Source organism: Bombus affinis, chromosome 2, assembly GCF_024516045.1.
Source record: "Bombus affinis isolate iyBomAffi1 chromosome 2, iyBomAffi1.2, whole genome shotgun sequence".
NCBI classification, from domain to species: domain Eukaryota; kingdom Metazoa; phylum Arthropoda; class Insecta; order Hymenoptera; family Apidae; genus Bombus; species Bombus affinis.
Window position 1 is genome coordinate 8,127,351 of NC_066345.1, and position 19,276 is coordinate 8,146,626.

General features: G+C 34.0%; 1 protein-coding gene across 2 annotated transcripts; it reads right to left on the reverse strand.

Annotated features, from left to right (window-relative positions):
* Window positions 1-2,183: 2,183 nt before the first annotated feature.
* Window positions 2,184-17,436, reverse strand: LOC126923093 (solute carrier organic anion transporter family member 74D). Of its 2 annotated transcripts, none has more exons than XM_050736148.1 (8): window positions 17,194-17,436; window positions 11,236-11,850; window positions 10,607-10,716; window positions 7,799-8,238; window positions 6,083-6,758; window positions 4,693-5,074; window positions 3,668-3,769; window positions 2,184-3,328 (listed from the first exon to the last, which is right to left on the reverse strand). In XM_050736148.1, exons 2-8 carry the CDS (start codon window positions 11,564-11,566, stop codon window positions 3,207-3,209), a joined length of 2,163 nt encoding a protein of 720 aa, XP_050592105.1. In that variant the 5' UTR covers window positions 11,567-11,850; window positions 17,194-17,436; the 3' UTR covers window positions 2,184-3,206. The 2 variants fall into 2 exon arrangements, with proteins under 2 accessions (XP_050592105.1, XP_050592095.1); XM_050736138.1 differs by lacking the exon at window positions 17,194-17,436 and adding an exon at window positions 12,523-12,907.
* Between the last annotated feature and the right edge of the window lie 1,840 nt (window positions 17,437-19,276).

Below are 19,276 nucleotides of genomic sequence, written 5' to 3' on the forward strand. Positions count from 1 at the left end.
TACTTTTGGCTAGTTTTCTTTATCTGTCAAATCTTAATTCTATACAATTATTCATAAACCATTAAAACGTGAGCTACCACGTAAAAGTAAGTTCTTTAATCTTAATGAAATCATACGTTATGAAATCATATGTTGCAAAAAATTTGTTTCACTGAATTGTAGTTTCGATTGGAAAGTAACATACATCTAATTGAATCTTTGTAGAATAGAAGAAATATAAGTAAATTAATTGAAACACTTTTGTAGAATAGAAGGAATATAAGTAAATTAATTAAAACACTTCTAAGTACAGGTAAATAAGAATTAAAGAGAGTATTTTGTATATCAAAGATAGTTTTAAGTAAATAGTTTTGCCTGAAATTTCAGAAAAATGCTCAAAAAATTATTAATATCATAAAAATACGTTTTTTATAACTTTTGAAGACTAAATTCTTTGCATTTAAAGAGAAAGATGTGACTTAAGAATAATATAAAAATGTATAAAGTATATCCTTCTATTAGAAGGAAGAAGTATAATGCGACGTGCAAAGATAAAATATAAATTTTTCCCAAACTTGCTTTCCAAATTTTGCAAGGTCAGTATTATTTATCAGCATCAAAGTATATTTTTTGGGGAAAAGAATATATTTTTCCTATTATATCGTATAAACATAAACTAGTAGTAAAGTTCAATCATGTCTAATTTTTTAAAACTATCTCGAACGCCAAACAAGTGATCAAGTTTTTAAATAACATTAACAGAGGAGTAATTTTCGGATATTTAGAAAAATATGCAACTTATATTTTTTTATTGGTAATTATCTACATCGAAGGAATGAAAACAGTTCGCTACACAATACCATTATAACCACGACTGACCAAAACAGATATAGAAAGTACAAATTTACAGGTATATATATATATATATACTATATATATATATATATATATACTATATATATATATATATATATATATACTATATATATATACTATATATATACTATAAGAAGATTTATAAGGGAAAAATATAACAGTCAGAATTTCCATAAAATTCCAATTCAATTAAATCGATCGATTATTAATGTTTAGATTACAATGAAAATTACAATGTTTAGCTGTAGAACTCAAACGTAACTAACTCGATCTATTTCCACTGATAATGTATTGGTGAAGAAAAGTGGAGCGGTTAAGATAACATACGGTCAGTTATCCTATCCTAAAGTATCGTTACTTTATTTTTAGTTTAATTCTTCTGTGTTATTGGATTTTTTAGTACTCGACTGGAAATTTATATCTACTATCAAGCGAAATGATCAAGATTACTGATAGTCGATAACAAATTTATGAAATACATTAAGTACAGGTTTTCTTTGTCTAAAAATATTAGATGAAATTAATTTTTGTACTTCATTAGAATCTGTTAGAAAATAAATATTCTAGATTTATGTTCATGTAACACATCTATTTCATATTAAAAAAAAAAAAAAACAAGTTGACTAAACACCGATACGTATCAAGAAAGACTGTATGACCACAATTAATTTTATATAACACTGCCAACGACGAACGAATTAAAATAAAATTAAAGAGTAATCGGAAAAATTAAATTGTTGATATATATGACGATGCATTTCATATATATTCATATAATTAATAATAATATCTAAAATTATAGTAATTTCTTTATTTATAAATATTTTTATATAAACACTGTATAATATGTCCATTTTTATTTAATTTTATGTATTTCAGGCAGAATATACCTAACTTACCTTAATAAACTATTTTATACACTGGTTATGTATTAAAAATGTGACTCAACAAAAATATAATAAAAATCTTGACTCAAATTGTTATTCTTTGATATATCTATGTATAAAATACGAATACTACAACGTTTAATATATCTGTTAAATTCTTTTATTTATTTATTACGAAATTATTCAAATATGTTATTAATTAACTTATTCGTCTCATTTATTCGTCTTTGAATGAAACTCGCGGTTTATACAATCGCGTAAATCAAACAAAAATGAAAATCAACTACCAAATTTTAAACTGTAATTGTGCAAATCAATGTACCATTTTAATTCGTTAATTAGAAAGTAGGTATATATAGGTATATAGTATCTCTTTCGAATTTCAAAGATAAAGAATCATCCTTACAAATAATAAGTCGGGTTGTTTTAAATACAGATTGGTGTAGGTAAAATTGTTTTATTGAAACATGTGTATATACTATTAAAATAAAAATTTCAAAATAATAAGTTTCTATTTCAAATTGAAACCCCCAAATTTATTGCTTGTTTCTATCGTTAACGACATCAATTTCATTTTTAACAGGGATTGTATACAACAACAGAATTCCACATAACACCGTATCTTTATTAAGTGACATTCTTCCGAGTTGTGCTGCAAATAAAAATTAAATATACCCGAATGTTTTCATACTATGTACTTTTATTAATTTCCTTCTCCTTTAACGATTTAAAAAAGTCAATTGACAGATTATTTGCAACCAATCGAACCTCGATATTAATACGATATAATTTCAATGACTCCTCAGCTTTTGCGTTCGAGTTTATGTTACGTAAATTAGTTTGCATCGAGTAAAAAATATATGTATATATATAATGATCGTATTCGAACAGATTTTCATCTTAATATTATTCTAAAACATGGCAACGCTTCGTTGATTTGAAGAAACACGACACATTACGCTACGCTATTCCATTAAAAATTAAAAAAAAAAACCTCCTTTCACCAATAGATTGAAAGTTTCATCTTTAGACTATATTTTGTACACGAAACGCAGGTTTATGACTAATTCGAAAGTCTCGTACTGTTATTGGTGAGCCTCTTTACATTCGTATCCTCTTACGCTGTTTGTATCTGATAGGAGGGTTTCAGGCTTCTCATAAGCGATGAAAACTATTATTAATTATGGTAATAAAACGGCGACAGTAAAAAATGAAATTCATTTTCTTCTTCAAATACTATGCCTCACGAGTGAACTAGTCAACAGTAAGTTCTACCTGAGGTACTACGAGCGTTTAAATATCCAAAAAGTTGCTTAAGGTACTTGTAAAGTCTTTATTCGTCGGCTCTCCTTTTTTCCAACGCTCCCGTCTTTTTTTGCTCTTCACCAATGACTTCGTCCCTCAACCTTAACTCCACCTTTCCTTGAAACGAAGCGATCTAGCTCGATCGTTGGTGGCTCAGTTTCAAAGTGTCTCTCCCGATTCTTCGGCTATGTCTTTCAGCTCGATCTCCTCGTCGAAGATTTTTACGTCTTTCACGAAATACCAGACACCCACGTCAAATAACGTACCAATCGTTACGAATGCTAAGAAGAAAAATATCATAATGCTAACGAACTTATCTTGCGAGACGGATTATTATTATTCTAAAGGTAGAATATTATGTAGCATAAGTCGAAATTTCAAACGATATTTGATACGAAATACAATTCGTGCGATTTTTGGCATTTTCACAATAATAGCATATTTTCCATTTACTTTTCGATTTATTCGTAAGTGCAATAAAAGAATTAAAGACGTTTTGATAACGAGCATAAATGCAAAAAGTCGCACGAAAATGTTTTGATATATGATTTTATTACTTTGGAAGTGAAATATTTGCTTAGTCTGAGTTAACATTTCCAAAATGAATCGAACAAACTTACTGGCTGCTGTAAAATTCAGTAGATATCTCAACGTTTCCCCGTTATAGAGCCAACAATTTCCTGTACCCGAACATGTTTTTCCCCAAACAAGACACGTTTTATCTGTGGGCAAATATGTAATGAGAAATATTTAGCCAATCTTTAGTCGAATAAATGACAAACGCACGTTAAACAGAAAACGGAAATATGCAATGTATATATAAATAAATATTTGATTTCTTGTGATTAAATACAGATTATTAGCTAATGTTACAGATTGAACATCATTTTGAATAATATAGTCTAAATGTTTCATTCATTAAAATAAATTTTCCATCTCTTATATGACAATTTGAAATTGTGTTATTTTGTTTGTCGCAACCTGTTTTATATACTTTACTATTGTATTTTCTGTATATCGGCTATCCTAGTTCTTTTTCGATTAACGTTGCCAATATGTTCTGTGAGACTAAATAATAAGAAGTTATTCTAGAAACATTTTTCTTTTCTGAAGCCTCATTAAAAAATTATAACAGTAAAAATCTTCACATCACATTATCGTCACAGTGGATCAATACAAAATCTTCGTTAAAAGTTCGAAAGTTAGTATTTTTAAAAATCTAACATTTTAAAATTAAGTGCTGTTGGAAACCGAAATATCGTTCCCTCTCTTTTACATATTTATTATAATCTTTTCAAGGCACCAAAAACAGGCACCAAATGGTCTATGTTTATGTAAATATTTAATATCCATATCATACCGTAAAACTTTATCATATACAGTAGACATGTTTATATCAAACTCTCTCGCATTAAATATAAGTTCTAGTGCAATTTATATCATACACTTTTAATCTACTATACAAATAATATTCGATAAATTAGATATTACGTTCTAAAATTTTATTAGCTACAGTAAATTTAGTAAAATTCGATAACATCTACTTATATTTATAAAACGTACTGACAATGTTCAGTCAAAACCAATCGAAACACCATATGGTATAGCGAGAAAACTTCTATTCTCTTTAAATAACGTGTCTTACCTAAAATAAATCCAAACAAGATGGGAGATGGTATGAACGCAAATAAGCTCATAATCATTAATCCAAAGCCCATAGCCACTGTTTTATCCTTCTCATCGACGCATCTAACGGAAACTAAGAAGTTCGACGCCCTTCCAGTTGCGCCACTGAACTTGAGCAGACAAACCACAGCCAGAAAGACGTAAAATTTATGCATACAATCCACGGGACAGGCTCCCGGTACCGCGGTGCCTAAAGGAGCTGACCCATCAGGTTCTGGGGTCTCAAGCGGATCCTCTGTTGTATACGTAAAATTATTGTTTGCAAACAAAAATGGCAAACGTGCGAATTTTGGTTTGATACAGCTACACTCCGTGTACATCTTACTACCATTAGCCTGCATCTAGAAATAATTGGATAGAAATGTAACGATTATGCATTTACAAAATTAATAAATTATTAAAATTTGAAATTAAAATACGCGTCTAAGTTATAAATTTTCTTTTTCTTTTAATCGTCTTATTCAAATACAAACGTTTATTACGAACTGAGTATTTAAACGTTATTCGAATTAAATGATTAGGGGAAAACGGGGAATATTTTTTAATTTTTCTTTTTTCTTTTAAATAAGTAATTCTAGAGGATTACTTTTCTCTTATCTTTATCTTTCATATCATGTAATACTTGTCTATGTTGCTATGAATATTTTTGAATGTGTGAATATCTTCAATATCCTTTACAAAAACATCATCTGTTTCATTGCTATTTCACCATTGTGAAATCCTCCTTTAACTCTTTCAAAAATTTCTTCGTTACTTACATATTTCAATCTGTCCAGTGTATCGTTCAAATATATTAAGATTTCGTACTTCCTGCTGTAATTTCATGTACTCTATTGGCATTGTCATCGCGTACACTACATTCTGTTCTCGGCATTGAACAGGCATATTTAGAATATACATATATTCGCTTTTCTCTACTGATCGATGTGGTTTGGATAATCGAACGTTCGATTCGAATCGAAAATCGAGGTCCTATTGTATCTCGATATCGAAATAACTGACCTTGTTTTTATAATAATAGAAACTTGCAATGTTCGACTGATAGACAAATTAATGTAATATATAACAATTATTTCTTTGTCCATAATTTTTCTGACACCTAATAGAAGCATAAACCTCATACTGTAAAGGATATAGTTAAATTCATTAAATCTTGTTCTTTTACGAATGAACTTCCGAAACAAAACTATTTTATCACGTTCCTCGTTTTTCCCTTTTGGACTTGGAATTTTAAACAAAATCGTAAAAAATAAAATAGATGATGCAGTAAAAGCGTTAGTTTAAAAGTAGTTTCAATACTTCGATAAAAAAGGTATTAATTTAAATTTATAAAAAATGCGATATCGAACCTTTATATTGCGACATCCAGCGTGACAAGCTGAAATAAAGGTTTTCCCATGTTCCGAGCAAACAGGGTTGTAAGTAACGTAATCGCAATGACATTGTTCGTTACACGGTAGTAGAGTCTTCAGGGCGCCATCCGGTTGAACTGTAATTTGATTGTCGTTGGCGGAACAGCCAAGGAACGCGTAAGAGATCATCCCTACGACCGATATAGCGCCAACCATCACGTTCCACGCGGCCAAATATCTGGCCTTGGGTTTATACTTGGAGATGATTAAACCGGACAGAAGAATTCCAAAAGCACTGAAGACCAAACCGACCGTTCCAGTAATTAACGAGGAAACGGAAGCGGATTGTTTGTACTGTGTTTCAATATATTTCGGCATAAAAATCCAGTAAGGCATGTATCCCATAAAGTAGAAGACAGTTGCTAGGTTGTTACACATTAAGGTAGTGTTCATTAGCAGTCGCTTGAACGTTCTCAACATGTCCGAGATAGATGCGGGTAACTCTGGTTCCTCGTCTTCTTTTATATTGCTTCCCGATTTGTTTCGTTCCAACGCTAATGCTTTACGGGCTGCAGCTCTGGGCAGCGTTTTGGGGAAAAGCGCGATGATGCTTGCGAAGACGAAAAGAAGGAACGCTAGGATAATCCAACCCAGCCACCAGGCACCTAGCCACCTATTAACGTTCAGGCATCAATAAGTTCATCTTATTAATAGAAAATATAGATATACCAATAGAAAATTTAACTACGCAAATAATATAGGAAAAAAAGTAACAAAAATTAAGCAGAAAAATGTAAAAGTAAGTTCATCTTATTAATAGTAAATATAGATATACTAATAGAAAATTTAACTACACACATGATATAGGGAAAAAAGTAACACCGCTATCAAATTTATTTCGCGCAATATTGACACGTTAACTACAAAACGAATTATATATGTTTTTTATATGATCAGGTGGTAACGTATTTTATTATAAACAATCAAATTATTTAAGCACTTCATGGTGCGTCTATTACTTTATACTGTTATCGTAACATCAAAGATATTCAAAACTTTATGGCATTTGATTTAGATAACTATAATTGATTTCTTGATCTCGCCGATCATTCCTGATCTGACTGATGAATGACTTCCATGACAGTTAACGCGTTAAGTATGATCGAATTCCTTATTGATATTTTGTTGTAATAAATGAGAGAGATTTATATATATCTTTAAAGACACATAAAGGAAAGTTTTAATTCATAATTATATAACAGACTGAGTATTCTAATGGTGTAAGCCAAAATTTTGAGAATATGCTTAATAATAATTTCCAATTCTTAGAAGCATCATCCGTTTATATAGCTTTATGGTTAATTAATATTCCGTTTCTCTTTCGTTTTACTATACATCGGCTTTTTTATAATAATAATATAATTTAAAATAATAATCGTACAACATTGTTCTATCAAAAATGGCAGAAAATTGTGATTTCAGTTGTAAACGTAAGCCAATTGTAAATATAATATAGATATTAAAAAGGAAAGCTATGTATTTAAATACTTTTGCGAGTCATTGTGCTAATAGTATCATATATATTTCAATTTGATATTCTGAAATTTGACTTTAAGCGATTTTATTACTCCATCACTCGATTTTCTGACGATGTTATTTTTCATTGCAAAAAAAATCGAACTATCCATCTGTTTTATGAATTATTTAGCGTACCTTGGATCCTGTGTTGTAATCGTAGGCGTCAATGTAGGGCTGATATAGAATTTGAGGGCAAACGAAGCTAGACCATAACCAATGGCCGGCCCCAACATTCTCAAGAAGTACGAAAAGCTGATTAGAGCTGGCGTCTTTGACTTTTGTATATTATCGTCCATGTAGGATACTCCTAAAGTATAATAAAGTGAACCACCAACTCCTGATACTAGCTGCGCTATAAACAGCAACACTTGAGGCGCGAAATTTCCATCGTCATCGTCGCATTCATTCTCTCGACTCTCCTTCCCCAAACATAAAAACTTCCGGTATTTATCAGGTATATGACTCGAGTTTTCAGCTTGCGGTTTCGCTCCGTATTCTTTCGTGAGCAAAAGAGCGTCTTCTCCGGGACCATATAAGAAATGCGGCAGCATCGTTAAACAGCAAAAGAGAACTACCTAAAGAACAAAGCAAGTAAATTTTTTTATTGCTTCCTACAACAGGAATAATTCGTTTGTTTCATAAGTTGTTCGCATTAGTTTAATTACGATATTAAAATATGGATATTATCGATGACCGATGTTTGACACACTAATAACTGCTGACGTGTTATTACGTCTTTCGTAACAAAGTTACATTTTTCAGTGTTATAACTACCATTCTTGGTAATAAGTGAAGTTTTTTACTTTCCTTTTCTGTATTTATTCCATATCAATCCAATTATTATTTTTCACTTTGTGCTGTTGATAGTCATAAGTACAGAGATAATAGTTTTAAAAAATCTTGAAAAACGTTCATTTCCAAACTTTCCCTAATTAATCGATTAAATGCTATCTACTCAAGGAACAAGACTAAATTATCCGACGTTTCAACAATTATTTGAGCTTACTGTAGTGTGCGCATTTTTCAAGTTTCGGTCTCGCTTTAGTTTCAATCGAAAAAAGAAGATTTTCAATATTTTAAAGAAGTCCTTAACATACGATTGAAAAGAGAAGTCATGCATATCAATAACGATACTTTCATATCTTCCTCAAATTTAAGAAATTTTCTAATGACAGAAAAGTAGATACGATTCGATCGACAATGAGCCAAAGTATGCTATTGTTAACACTCAAATCTTATAAACTAATTCTGAATGATAAACTTGCCTTTGTATTCGAAAAATAGGCATAATTAGAATTTGCGAAAAGAAATGGCATAATTTTCATTATATTCCACCATACTGAAACCTTATAAATCATGTGGGTGTATAGTATATTGGCAAGAGTGTCAATTTATTAAAAATTGTAAACGTGATAAAGGTATCTAGACACGATATCTTGGTTGACAATGATTCAGTGCAATATGAAGATCAAATAAAATGAAGATTCTGAAGATTTATATTGCATATTTTTTGTGATTGCTGGTTATCATGAATCGTATTGCTTTGGTAGTTTGAGTGGATACCTTAAATAAAATCAGCCTGGAAAATGCCATGCACTTCATGAAATTGTTATATCCACGATCGTTAGACACGATTGTCTACAAGTCATGTTTACCGTTACTGTTACCGAGACGTTATCTAACGATTGCTCTGACAATAATTCATCGCGTATTCGACTGTCTTATGCGAGATAAACGTTGAGTAATTAATTCGTCGAAAAGACGTAACGAAAGATGCTGAAGGACTCAAAAACAATCTCAAACAATTGGGATATGAATTAATCGTCATTTAATAATTAATTTATGAAAAACCTATAAATGTTATAAGGTCTATGATTTTTTACCCTATTAACGTTATTTAGTTTTATATATACACTTACATTTACATACGCATAAAAAAAGAAACATAACTTTTGTTAAATTTAATTTTCTATGTATTCTATATTGTTACATTAGAAAATCAAATATTCGATGATTTATTAATTTCTTAAGGGTCACTGGTTCTTAAAAAATCGATGTTTCATTGAATACGATTAGTGCGGAGTAAGCAGAGTGTAAAGATACCTTTTTACCATGCGCAAGCAATTCTTGACTAAAACTATGTCGATAGAAACTGATCCCCAGATTTTTATATGTCACTCTGCTTTATTACATACCTTCTTTCACGTAATATACCGATATATAAATTTATCTTGCGTTTAAAAATGTTTCTACTGATAATAGTTTACAAATCAATATGAAAAGAAATAGACTAAAATAAGAAAAGGAAGAGGAGAAAAAGCAATAATTTTTTTAAACGATGCAACTGAGAAGTTCTTTCAGTTACCTAAACATCGAGCGAAATGTCACTGATACAGATACGTTGTTATTCCACGTTATTTGGCATGGTAACGTCATATTTTCATACTTCCGTAAATATTAATTATGCGTAATACAACTAAGCAGAATTTTGAATGCTCCAAATAGACGCGGTACAAATTGGCTTCTAATTAAACGCGAATTATTTCAACATAATTATTGAAAATACGTGACGCGAGCTGGTTCACGCATACCAGCAGCGCCTTTTCACTACCCAATGAATGGAGTGCTTAGCTAAGCATACTGTGGCGAGAGTACGATGGAAAGAGGCGTGAATGAGCGTAGAGCTACGATTTCAACGCTTCCTAATTTAATTAAGAACTGACCAACCGCTGGTTTATGACGTCTCCTAGTTCATTCTTCGGGGCGTGTGCCGATAGTTGATAGTTTTCTCTGCGTTCCTCGGTCTTCGCGAAAGAGAGAGAGGGAGAAAGAAAGAGAGAGAAAAGAGAGAGAGAGAGAAAGAAATCAAGTACATATGTATATAAATAACTCAGGATGTTTTTAAGTGACTGTGAACGAGCAAGTTGTTTCGTTAAAACTCACAGTATAAATCCCGAATGCGATCCATCGAGGCCTGTGACCCCTTCCTGCGTAATAAGACAGGACCACGGATACAAACAGTTGCGAGATATCGTTACCCACAGAGATAAGACCTAGAAAGAAAAATGCATGTTTAATGTTCTGGATCAGTGGAAATAATTAAATTGCCTCGCTCCTATTGATTCATGATATAAAGTACAAACAATCGATACACGTTAAAAAGGACATCGCATACTTCTTGTCCGTTTAGCAAACCTCTCAAAGGTAATGGATCATTCGCTATCATATGCATTATCGCAGAGAAATCATTTTGATCCATGTCGTATTACGATACTTGAAAATATATAACTACTCTTTATATGAACCTGATTATTTAACATAAAACTTACCATTATAAAGGTGTGCTTTTAAATTAAAATGAAAAGAAAAAATTCTTTCAACGTACCTATCTAAGATCTGAACTATTCCCATTCTACTAACTGTAAAAAGCTTCGCACCTAAACTCGATTAGAAAATTTACACGCTTGCATGTATTCTACGTACAATAGTCTTTCAGCTGATGACTGAAAATCGTGCAATGTTAAGAAGCACACCATGTTATTTCGTCTTCGTCAAAGTTTATCGATTCTCACCTGTCGTTTTCGAAGGTATCTTGAATCTTTTCTCGATGGTAGTAATAGTACCGTTGAAATACGCGTAACTCGCCGAGAATATACATCCAAGCACACCGTACAGAAACACATAAGCCTTTTTATTAGCGAATCTCTGCAAGGTCGGGCTCCGTATACACCAGATCCCGCAGGAGGTTTCGTCGGTGATGGGTAAATCTCTGAAGAAGTCTTCGAGACCTCTCGAACTCGGCGTGGTAGGCGTCGTTGGGGTAGTCGGCGGCGTGGACGGTACCCTCAACAACTTCAGGCTCTCCGGCCCGTTCTTCTCGTGGTTGTTCGTGTTATTTTTCATGTTGGTCGACGACGCGTTGACTACTTAGCCACTCTGCAGCTTCGAGATCGCTCTGACCTCAATCGCTGATCGCACGTTTTCGATCGACGTCCGCTGTTCTCGCGGCCCTTGGCATCGCTTTTTTCCTTCAACACGCTCCTCGGCGCTTCTCGTTTTGCTCACTCTACTTCTGTTTTACTTTTCCACGGTCACGTGTTCTCCATGTTTCGGTATCGCGCGGTTAAAGCCGATCGTGCGTCGATCTGATTCTGACACTCGATCAAGATATGTCGATGACCTTTAACCTGAAGATACACGCGGTCAGATTAGAAATCTAATGATTTGTTTGGACAGAATTATGAGTACACTTTCATTAATCACTCACGAAAACCTTAAGAATGACATTTCATATGTGCGATACATCTTATATTGACGTTATACGAAACGTCTTGAAGTTTGATGATACATAACAAGAACAGATGACTAATGAAAGCAGACGTTTGGAGGTATGAAATTACGTATGTAATTGAAAATTTTCTGTACTATTGTATATGCCTCAAATCGGGGGATATTAGTTTTAATTTAGATATAATCGATAAAAACAAAGTTCATTCAATGATAAAAGTAACTCCTCAAACGTTTCCTTATCTTTACATCAAAATAATTATTTGGCTTTATTTATTTATTTGCAATAGATTTGTGCCTTCTTTTAACCGGTATCGTTAATATATTATCTTTTTACAATTATTTCTAACATTCAGTAGCGTTAACGGTAATCGCCAGAGAAATCGCGAAATCTGGTTAAACCTAGCTAAACTAATTCAAATATTTAAAAGGCAATAAAAATACGTAATACCAGAAATAAATACACGAGATACGTAAAGATAGAAAACTACGTCGAATTCGATAATTACCAATCGATGTAAATTTCGAAATTCAAAAGTATGAAAGCTCTTACAAAATTCACTCACACCTACCGTAAGATAAAAAAGATTTTTATGTCGAAACGAAAGCGACTGAGGATAATGGCTGGACCAATACTCGGAACGCCACCGAAAGGGTAAGTAAAATATTTATAAGAATCCTATGGAGTGGCAGGTTCGTCTCGCGAAGCAATTACGACACGGTTCTTGCAAAATGTGTAAATGTTGTGTCCGAAAACGAACGATATTCCTTCTCGACTGAAATTGTCTTCTGAGAGCGACACAGATGAAACCGTGTTCAAAATCTCCTACGGATCCCCACTTTCGACCCCGAAGAACCGATCGGACGACAGAGGATCACGACGCGGAGAACTGTGATGCATCTATGGTACTTCGGTTCGCGTTGCTGTTATCTAGCGGGCACATTTTCTACCTCTCTTGCGATCACATCGTGTCTCCTTCCCCTCTATTTCCTCGCTCACTGTCTGATCTATTGCCTACTCCCTTTCTCTTGCGCGCACGCCTTCTTTCTTCCTCCATTATTTGTATTCCTCTCCGTTCTTCAAACACCAGAAGAATTTATTTGTATTTGACTCCATCCTGAAAAGTCTACTTTTGATAATCTATATTTGCGGAGACATGTCGATAATGCGACCTTATAAGAATGAAAGTTACTTCGGAGCTAATTCAATGTAGACTAGAAAATTACTTTCTATATAGAATAGCTATATGGGAAACAGAAAATAGCTTGAAGAAAAGTTTATAATTGTGGGCTAACAGAGCACTATATTGACGAGTAAAAGATCGATGACGTTTCTTCGATACGATGTTTTACCGATACGATGGTAAAGTTACAATTTCTCTCTAGTAAATGGAAAGTTAGCGATTAGATATAAAAAAGATATTTCGCTAAACAACGGCGAAACATAGTGTTAATTTATTCCGCTGTCTCCAGCGTTTATGTCTCCACGAGTATTAAAGAAAGCTACAAACTCATTTTTAATAAAAATCACTCGAATGCTTCGGATGTAACCCACTAAAAGGCTGATAATACGATTCGTGATAATAATAAGATAATAATAAGTAACAAGAGGACAATATTTGATAATACGAAATGTAATACGTACTATAATGTGCTAGAGAACACCGATAAGAAAAAAATCTTCGAGCTTAATTCCAAGAAATTATTGAAAATTTATGGTAAACAAATAGGCCGGTAAAGAAAAGTATCAACGTCGGTTCTTGTATGTCTATTGGCAATTATGATAATATAAAGGTACATTAAGTGAAATTCGCTCCAATTATCTCATCGTCTGCTGTCTCCAATGTCTCATTCTTAAAAAGGGTATTCCCAACTAGGACTTGGTCGAAAGATGCAGATCTCAGCGAGATAGACGAAGCCTCGGCTTTGGGTATGGTGTCTATGCTCGTTTCTAGTCAACCTCCGGGAGCAGAGTCTCACATTGTGAACCCATTATGATTTAATAGAGCCGACGTGATGTACACACACGCGCACACTACGCGGCTGGTAAACTCTTCCGTCTATTCCCGCGCATTGCTAATGGCACACACCAAACAGCTATACCGCTAATAGCTGGCGGTTAATTGCTGAAATTTAATTTTCCATCGAAGAATGGATCGGCCTGCGGCCGTGTTGTCGTAGTTGCTTCGACCTCGAGATACTTTGAGATTTTCCACGTTAACCTGTACGATTCACGTTAATTAGTGGCCGTATACCACTGGAAAAAGAAAGCGGAAAAATACAATCACATCGCGATGAAGAATACGTTTCTACAAAGAAAGATCGCTTTTTAAAGTATTAGGTAACGGGGAAATTTCACGATGTTAGTTTGAAAGTCTTTTTCTCTGCTGCTCATAATTCGACTATGTTTATTTTATATTTATCATTGTTTCGTTAAATATAGAAACGATTATTCGATAGAGGCGATATGAGGATCAGTTTCTAACGTTCAGTAATTGTTTTCATCGATAAAGCGTTACTGTGTCTCTTATGAGAATGTTTTCTTTGTATTTAAAAACGACGCTCATCTTTCGCTATTTTAATACCCTTTGAAATACATGAAATCTTAACTTGGTTTATTTCGACTGATTTTGCTATCCAATTTCTTAACCGTATGATTTATACAAAATTCGGCTATCGAAAAATGAAGTACGTAAAATACAAGCAGGAAGCTTTATTCGTTGACGATCCTCTTTTTCTGTTTAACAAGTAATCAACAATGTTTAACTCAAACAGTTTCGGTAACCTTGGAGTAAGAAAAATGGAAGACATTGCGAAACCGATTGAAATCTTCTTATCACGGCTACTAAGATAATTAAACGATATTACCAACCGGGTATGAATTCTGAATGCACGTGTCTCTGCTTGCGGTAACCGAGTAACGTATGTATGTAGCGTATATTCCAGATTTGTGGTTACCTTTGCGCACTAATAGAAACAAGGAAATTTAACTGAAAAATAAGGAAATACGTAAAGCATAGCGAACAGATGCTATCTATCATATCTAGCCGGTTCGTTTAATATTTCGACCACTTTTACTTACCTACTTGCTAATGTTAGGAATAACGGTATCACGCCAATGTCATTCAAACACAAAGAAACGTACAAGTCACGAAAGAGTTATTAACCAATTTTGACATGACTTGTAGGAAATATCCCTCTTCTGACGTTCGTATTCTTGTTTGCAAACATATGTCAGACATTTTGTTTGTTGGCAAAAATTTACATCTGCGATAAGGCGGCAATAAATTAACACACAGTATCATCTTGTCACTAAACGAGCAAAACGTTCTGATCTCGTCTTTTCCTTCTATTCCGCTAATTGGGTCTTGTAAGCCAACGATGTAATCGAACACCAAAATTTCTAATAAAATAAAAACTTCAAATCTAACGAATAAGGGTAATTATATTTCCCTAATGTTTCGTAAGTTTGCAAACTACTCCTCGAAAAAGTATCGAAATGTGATTAAATTGTTTTTACTTCGATTCATAGGTGGGTCATAGATGATCTTTGCCAATTAGATTTGATTAGGAAATGGTATCGATTAATTGTAGATTTACGACGATTATATAGACGAACACGCTGAGCACTTATGAAATTCGTTGAACGTTCTCTTAGTTTGGCGAACAGAACAATTGAAAATTCATAGCGACGAACCATTGTGCATGGTACTGTTTACTTGCCTCGTATCGAATCTTGCACAATTTATAAAACAGATGCAACATAAAACTTCTTGCAAAATGAGGACTACCGGCTATTTCATGGAAACAACAAATAAGACAATTGTCTGATACACGTGTAGAACTTTTAATTACGACTATCTTTCTGGCACCGTATTTAGGAAAAGTAAACGGTCGTAAAGGCACAATTCATTCTTTCGGTAAATTTAACGCATTGACAAATCTTATGAGATTATTCAAAATAAAGTAATTGACGTAATTTAAGATAACCTTTCGAATACAAGATCTCTTTCTCTTCAAACGTATAACAAACGAGACAAATCAAGAGCAGAACTTGTAAATCAGTATTATATATAACCTATTTCAACAGAATTCTAATCCCTCAACATCGTTCCCTTGAAATTGCAGAAATACAGTTGATAGTTTTATTTCTCGTCTCAAACGTAGATACGATCTTAAAATACCAGTTTTGTCCGTTAAACGGAGAAGCATCGGCGTCTAATACTTTTTTCCCTTTTTTGGAATACGCGTGAAATCGAAAGTTTTCTAATAAATGACGAAGACGACTGTAAGGAAAACGTATTAATCACGTTGCGGTCGCGTCACAATAAGAATGTTCGTATTGTGCGGGTGATCTGGTAAATTAAAAAGCAAGAGCCTGGAGAATCGGTCTAATAGATTGACAAATTTTGTTAGACGCGCTGAACGCTACAACCCACTTGCGTCGCTAAATTACGCAGCATTCGTAGAATAGAAGAATCAAGGCCGGACGAGCTGCATTAGAATCATTATTATTACCCACAGTTAATGCTAATCGTCGTTTTTCTCGAGGGCGAATGGCCTTCTATTCCTTGCATTCTTTTATCGACATAAATGCGAACAAATATATTGATAGCTCTTGCAAAATTGTTCCCCTGGTTGATTAATTTTGTAAATCTTTCACTTTCACTTATTTCGTTTATTATACGTTGATTGTTATATTTACATATATACTCACAAAATAACAACTCTGCGTTCGACATATTTATTTATTTTCATTCTCTGTTTTAATCGACGCTGCGTCTGTGAATCTTTGATTTCGTATTAGATGTAACTCTGTAACTTTATATGCTGACTGTTCTTCGTGCACATAGCCTCTTCTACACATAGCCTTATGGGCCAACCACTTAAAATATAATTTAACATAATTATATATACGTATACAACACGCGTGTTGTATTATGTTATAGAGTAATTACGATAATTATAACAATGTAATAAAATAACTGAATATAAGAGAAATCACATATATCGCCTGTAATTAAATTTATCGAATTTTCGTGTCGGTAACCCTTTATACTTATCTTAGTTATGGTCTGAGATGTCCGACCAGAAAACAAATAAAAACTTCTGGAAGATAGCGAAAGAAATCGATTTCTTATATAAATGAAACGTGTTTTGACTAATATTAAGAAAGAAATGCAGGTTAGAAATAGCAAGAGGACGGTTGAAACCGGTCGCTTCCGGTAAGCCGCGCCGCATACCTCTATCCTCGTTCAATGCGTATTGTCGACGTTGATCTAGATCAGACTATACCTCGACTCAGAAGACGTTGATGAGGTCTATATGAAAGATGGGTCAGGGTCATGCACAATGCACCGTGTACACACAACGACAAAACTTCCTAACACGAAGCTGACCCGTACATTCACGGTAACGCGTTTGCGTGCTTTCAAACGGCCGGCATTGGTAAAAAATGTTCAATTTCTACTAGTCGTTTTATCTTCGGTCATAACAACTATATCAGTTGTATCGCGATACGTGATTTCGTATTTGATATAAATCCGAGTGTCACATACTCGTTTTATCAATTGCTCTCGGTTTCGTCAATATATCGCGATTACAAATAGCACGGTAAACATTCGAGCAAATTAACGCTTTCGAAGTTAAGAAACCGATCGCATTCCTCTATATCTATCTATATTGTCCACTAACTACGATCCTAGACGATCAAAGATTTCTTAGACGATCAATATATATACTACAAATATTAGTTAAGCATGAATTTATACTAAAATTCAAGAAGCTATTTCATTCTGATTGATTTCAAGTTGGTTTTTGTTTGTTTACTGAAATTACTGGAAAATTGAACAGCCTGCTGATTATAGCAGCCTCTTTAATCATCGAATGCATTACTGAATCCTTAACGAAGCATTAAAACGTAACGGAGACTTTAACAAATTATGCGATAATTCATATTTTAAGAATAAATTGCAAATCAAAATTAAGAGGCGATAAGAAAAGTGAGTATTTCTTGGCAACGTTACGTTACCAAAACCGATATTTAGATTAAAATAACTATTAACGCTGCGTGTTTTTGCATGTGTAAGGTTTATTCAAATCTTCTTGCTAGCCGTTCACTTCGACTCTGATCAGGCCGCGTAAAACGATATAGCCGACAATGGCCACGGCTCGTGGTACTCGGCGAGCAAGAAATTCTCCTACAAGAAACACCGAATCAGAGACAAGGTCGAGAAGCAAGCGGATCCCGAGGGGAGCGGGTGATCGAGCGACGAGCGACCATCGTAGTCGTGATTTTTCTTTATTTACGGTGGAGTAAGGCAGGGCACTTAATCCTCCGGTAATGCCAAAGCGCATCCTCCAGGAGCGTGCCTAAGGATGCGATCGATAGAGACGACCTGACGTCACGAAGACGTCGCGGAATTCATTACGCGGCTGGGCCTTCTGCCTCTGTCTGTCTGGGCTTAAAAATTAAAAGGCTCTCAAACAGAAACTCCCTTTTTACTTTCGGGCTCGCGGGTTTGTAATCCTTTGACTAGCGGAGGTCTCTGCACGAGCCTCGACCCCCAGAATTTAGGATGGAAGCCTGAAAACAAGCCTTCAGACCTTACCCCCTTCCCAAACATTTTCCTTCTTCTTTCGTTGAGCGGCGAATCAGCTGAAACCGTCGATCGCCCGATTTAAGTATACTTTTCCGTTTCTTTTTTCCTGTTTCATACAGCCAGTCGAAACCCCTTTCTTCCCTGTGAGCATTACGGCCTATTTGCGGGCGATTTAACGAAACCATTACGGACCATCGGACTGCTCCAAGGGGACGATCTCCGCTTATCGTATAACGAAATTTCAAATACGCTCGATCAAGTAAACATTTCTTACCCTGTTCGCCGGTGACGAACTCAGTTGCGTTACCAGTGATCTGCATGGTTTATTAAAATTGTTGCTTACAGATATGTAGTAAATTTTTGCGAATATATAACATACTTTCTTATTCAAATCTTGCTCAGCGGAGATTACCCCTTTTCTACCCCTGTGTGACAATTAAATTGATTTAACTCCTTGACGCTTATGCTCGCATGGAACACGAGCTCAGCCAACACACAATTTTTGACAAATCGTTTTCGTATTCATAAAAGCGCCGCTTTTTCTTCACTTTCTGTTTTGTATTTTGCATTTTATTATATTAAGAACGTAAGATTTGGCGTTAGAATTATAAAACAATATGTTATTATCTATATAGGCAAGAACGAATCTCGTTAAAAAAATTACGCAGTTTCGACCGGTCAAGTCGAAGAAAATTGAATATTAAGGGATGAAAAAATACAGTCG

Bases quoted from the DNA above. Each gene is read 5' to 3' on its own strand.
- LOC126923093 (XM_050736148.1), bottom strand. From the start codon at position 11,566: ATGAAAAATAACACGAACAACCACGAGAAGAACGGGCCGGAGAGCCTG. The intron at 10,717-11,235 runs GTGAGAATCGAT...TTTTCTTTCTAG, and splicing joins GATACCTTCGAAAACGACAG to GTCTTATCTCTGTGGGTAAC. The intron at 3,329-3,667 runs GTAAGTTTGTTC...TTTTCTTCTTAG, and splicing joins ACTGAATTTTACAGCAGCCA to CATTCGTAACGATTGGTACG.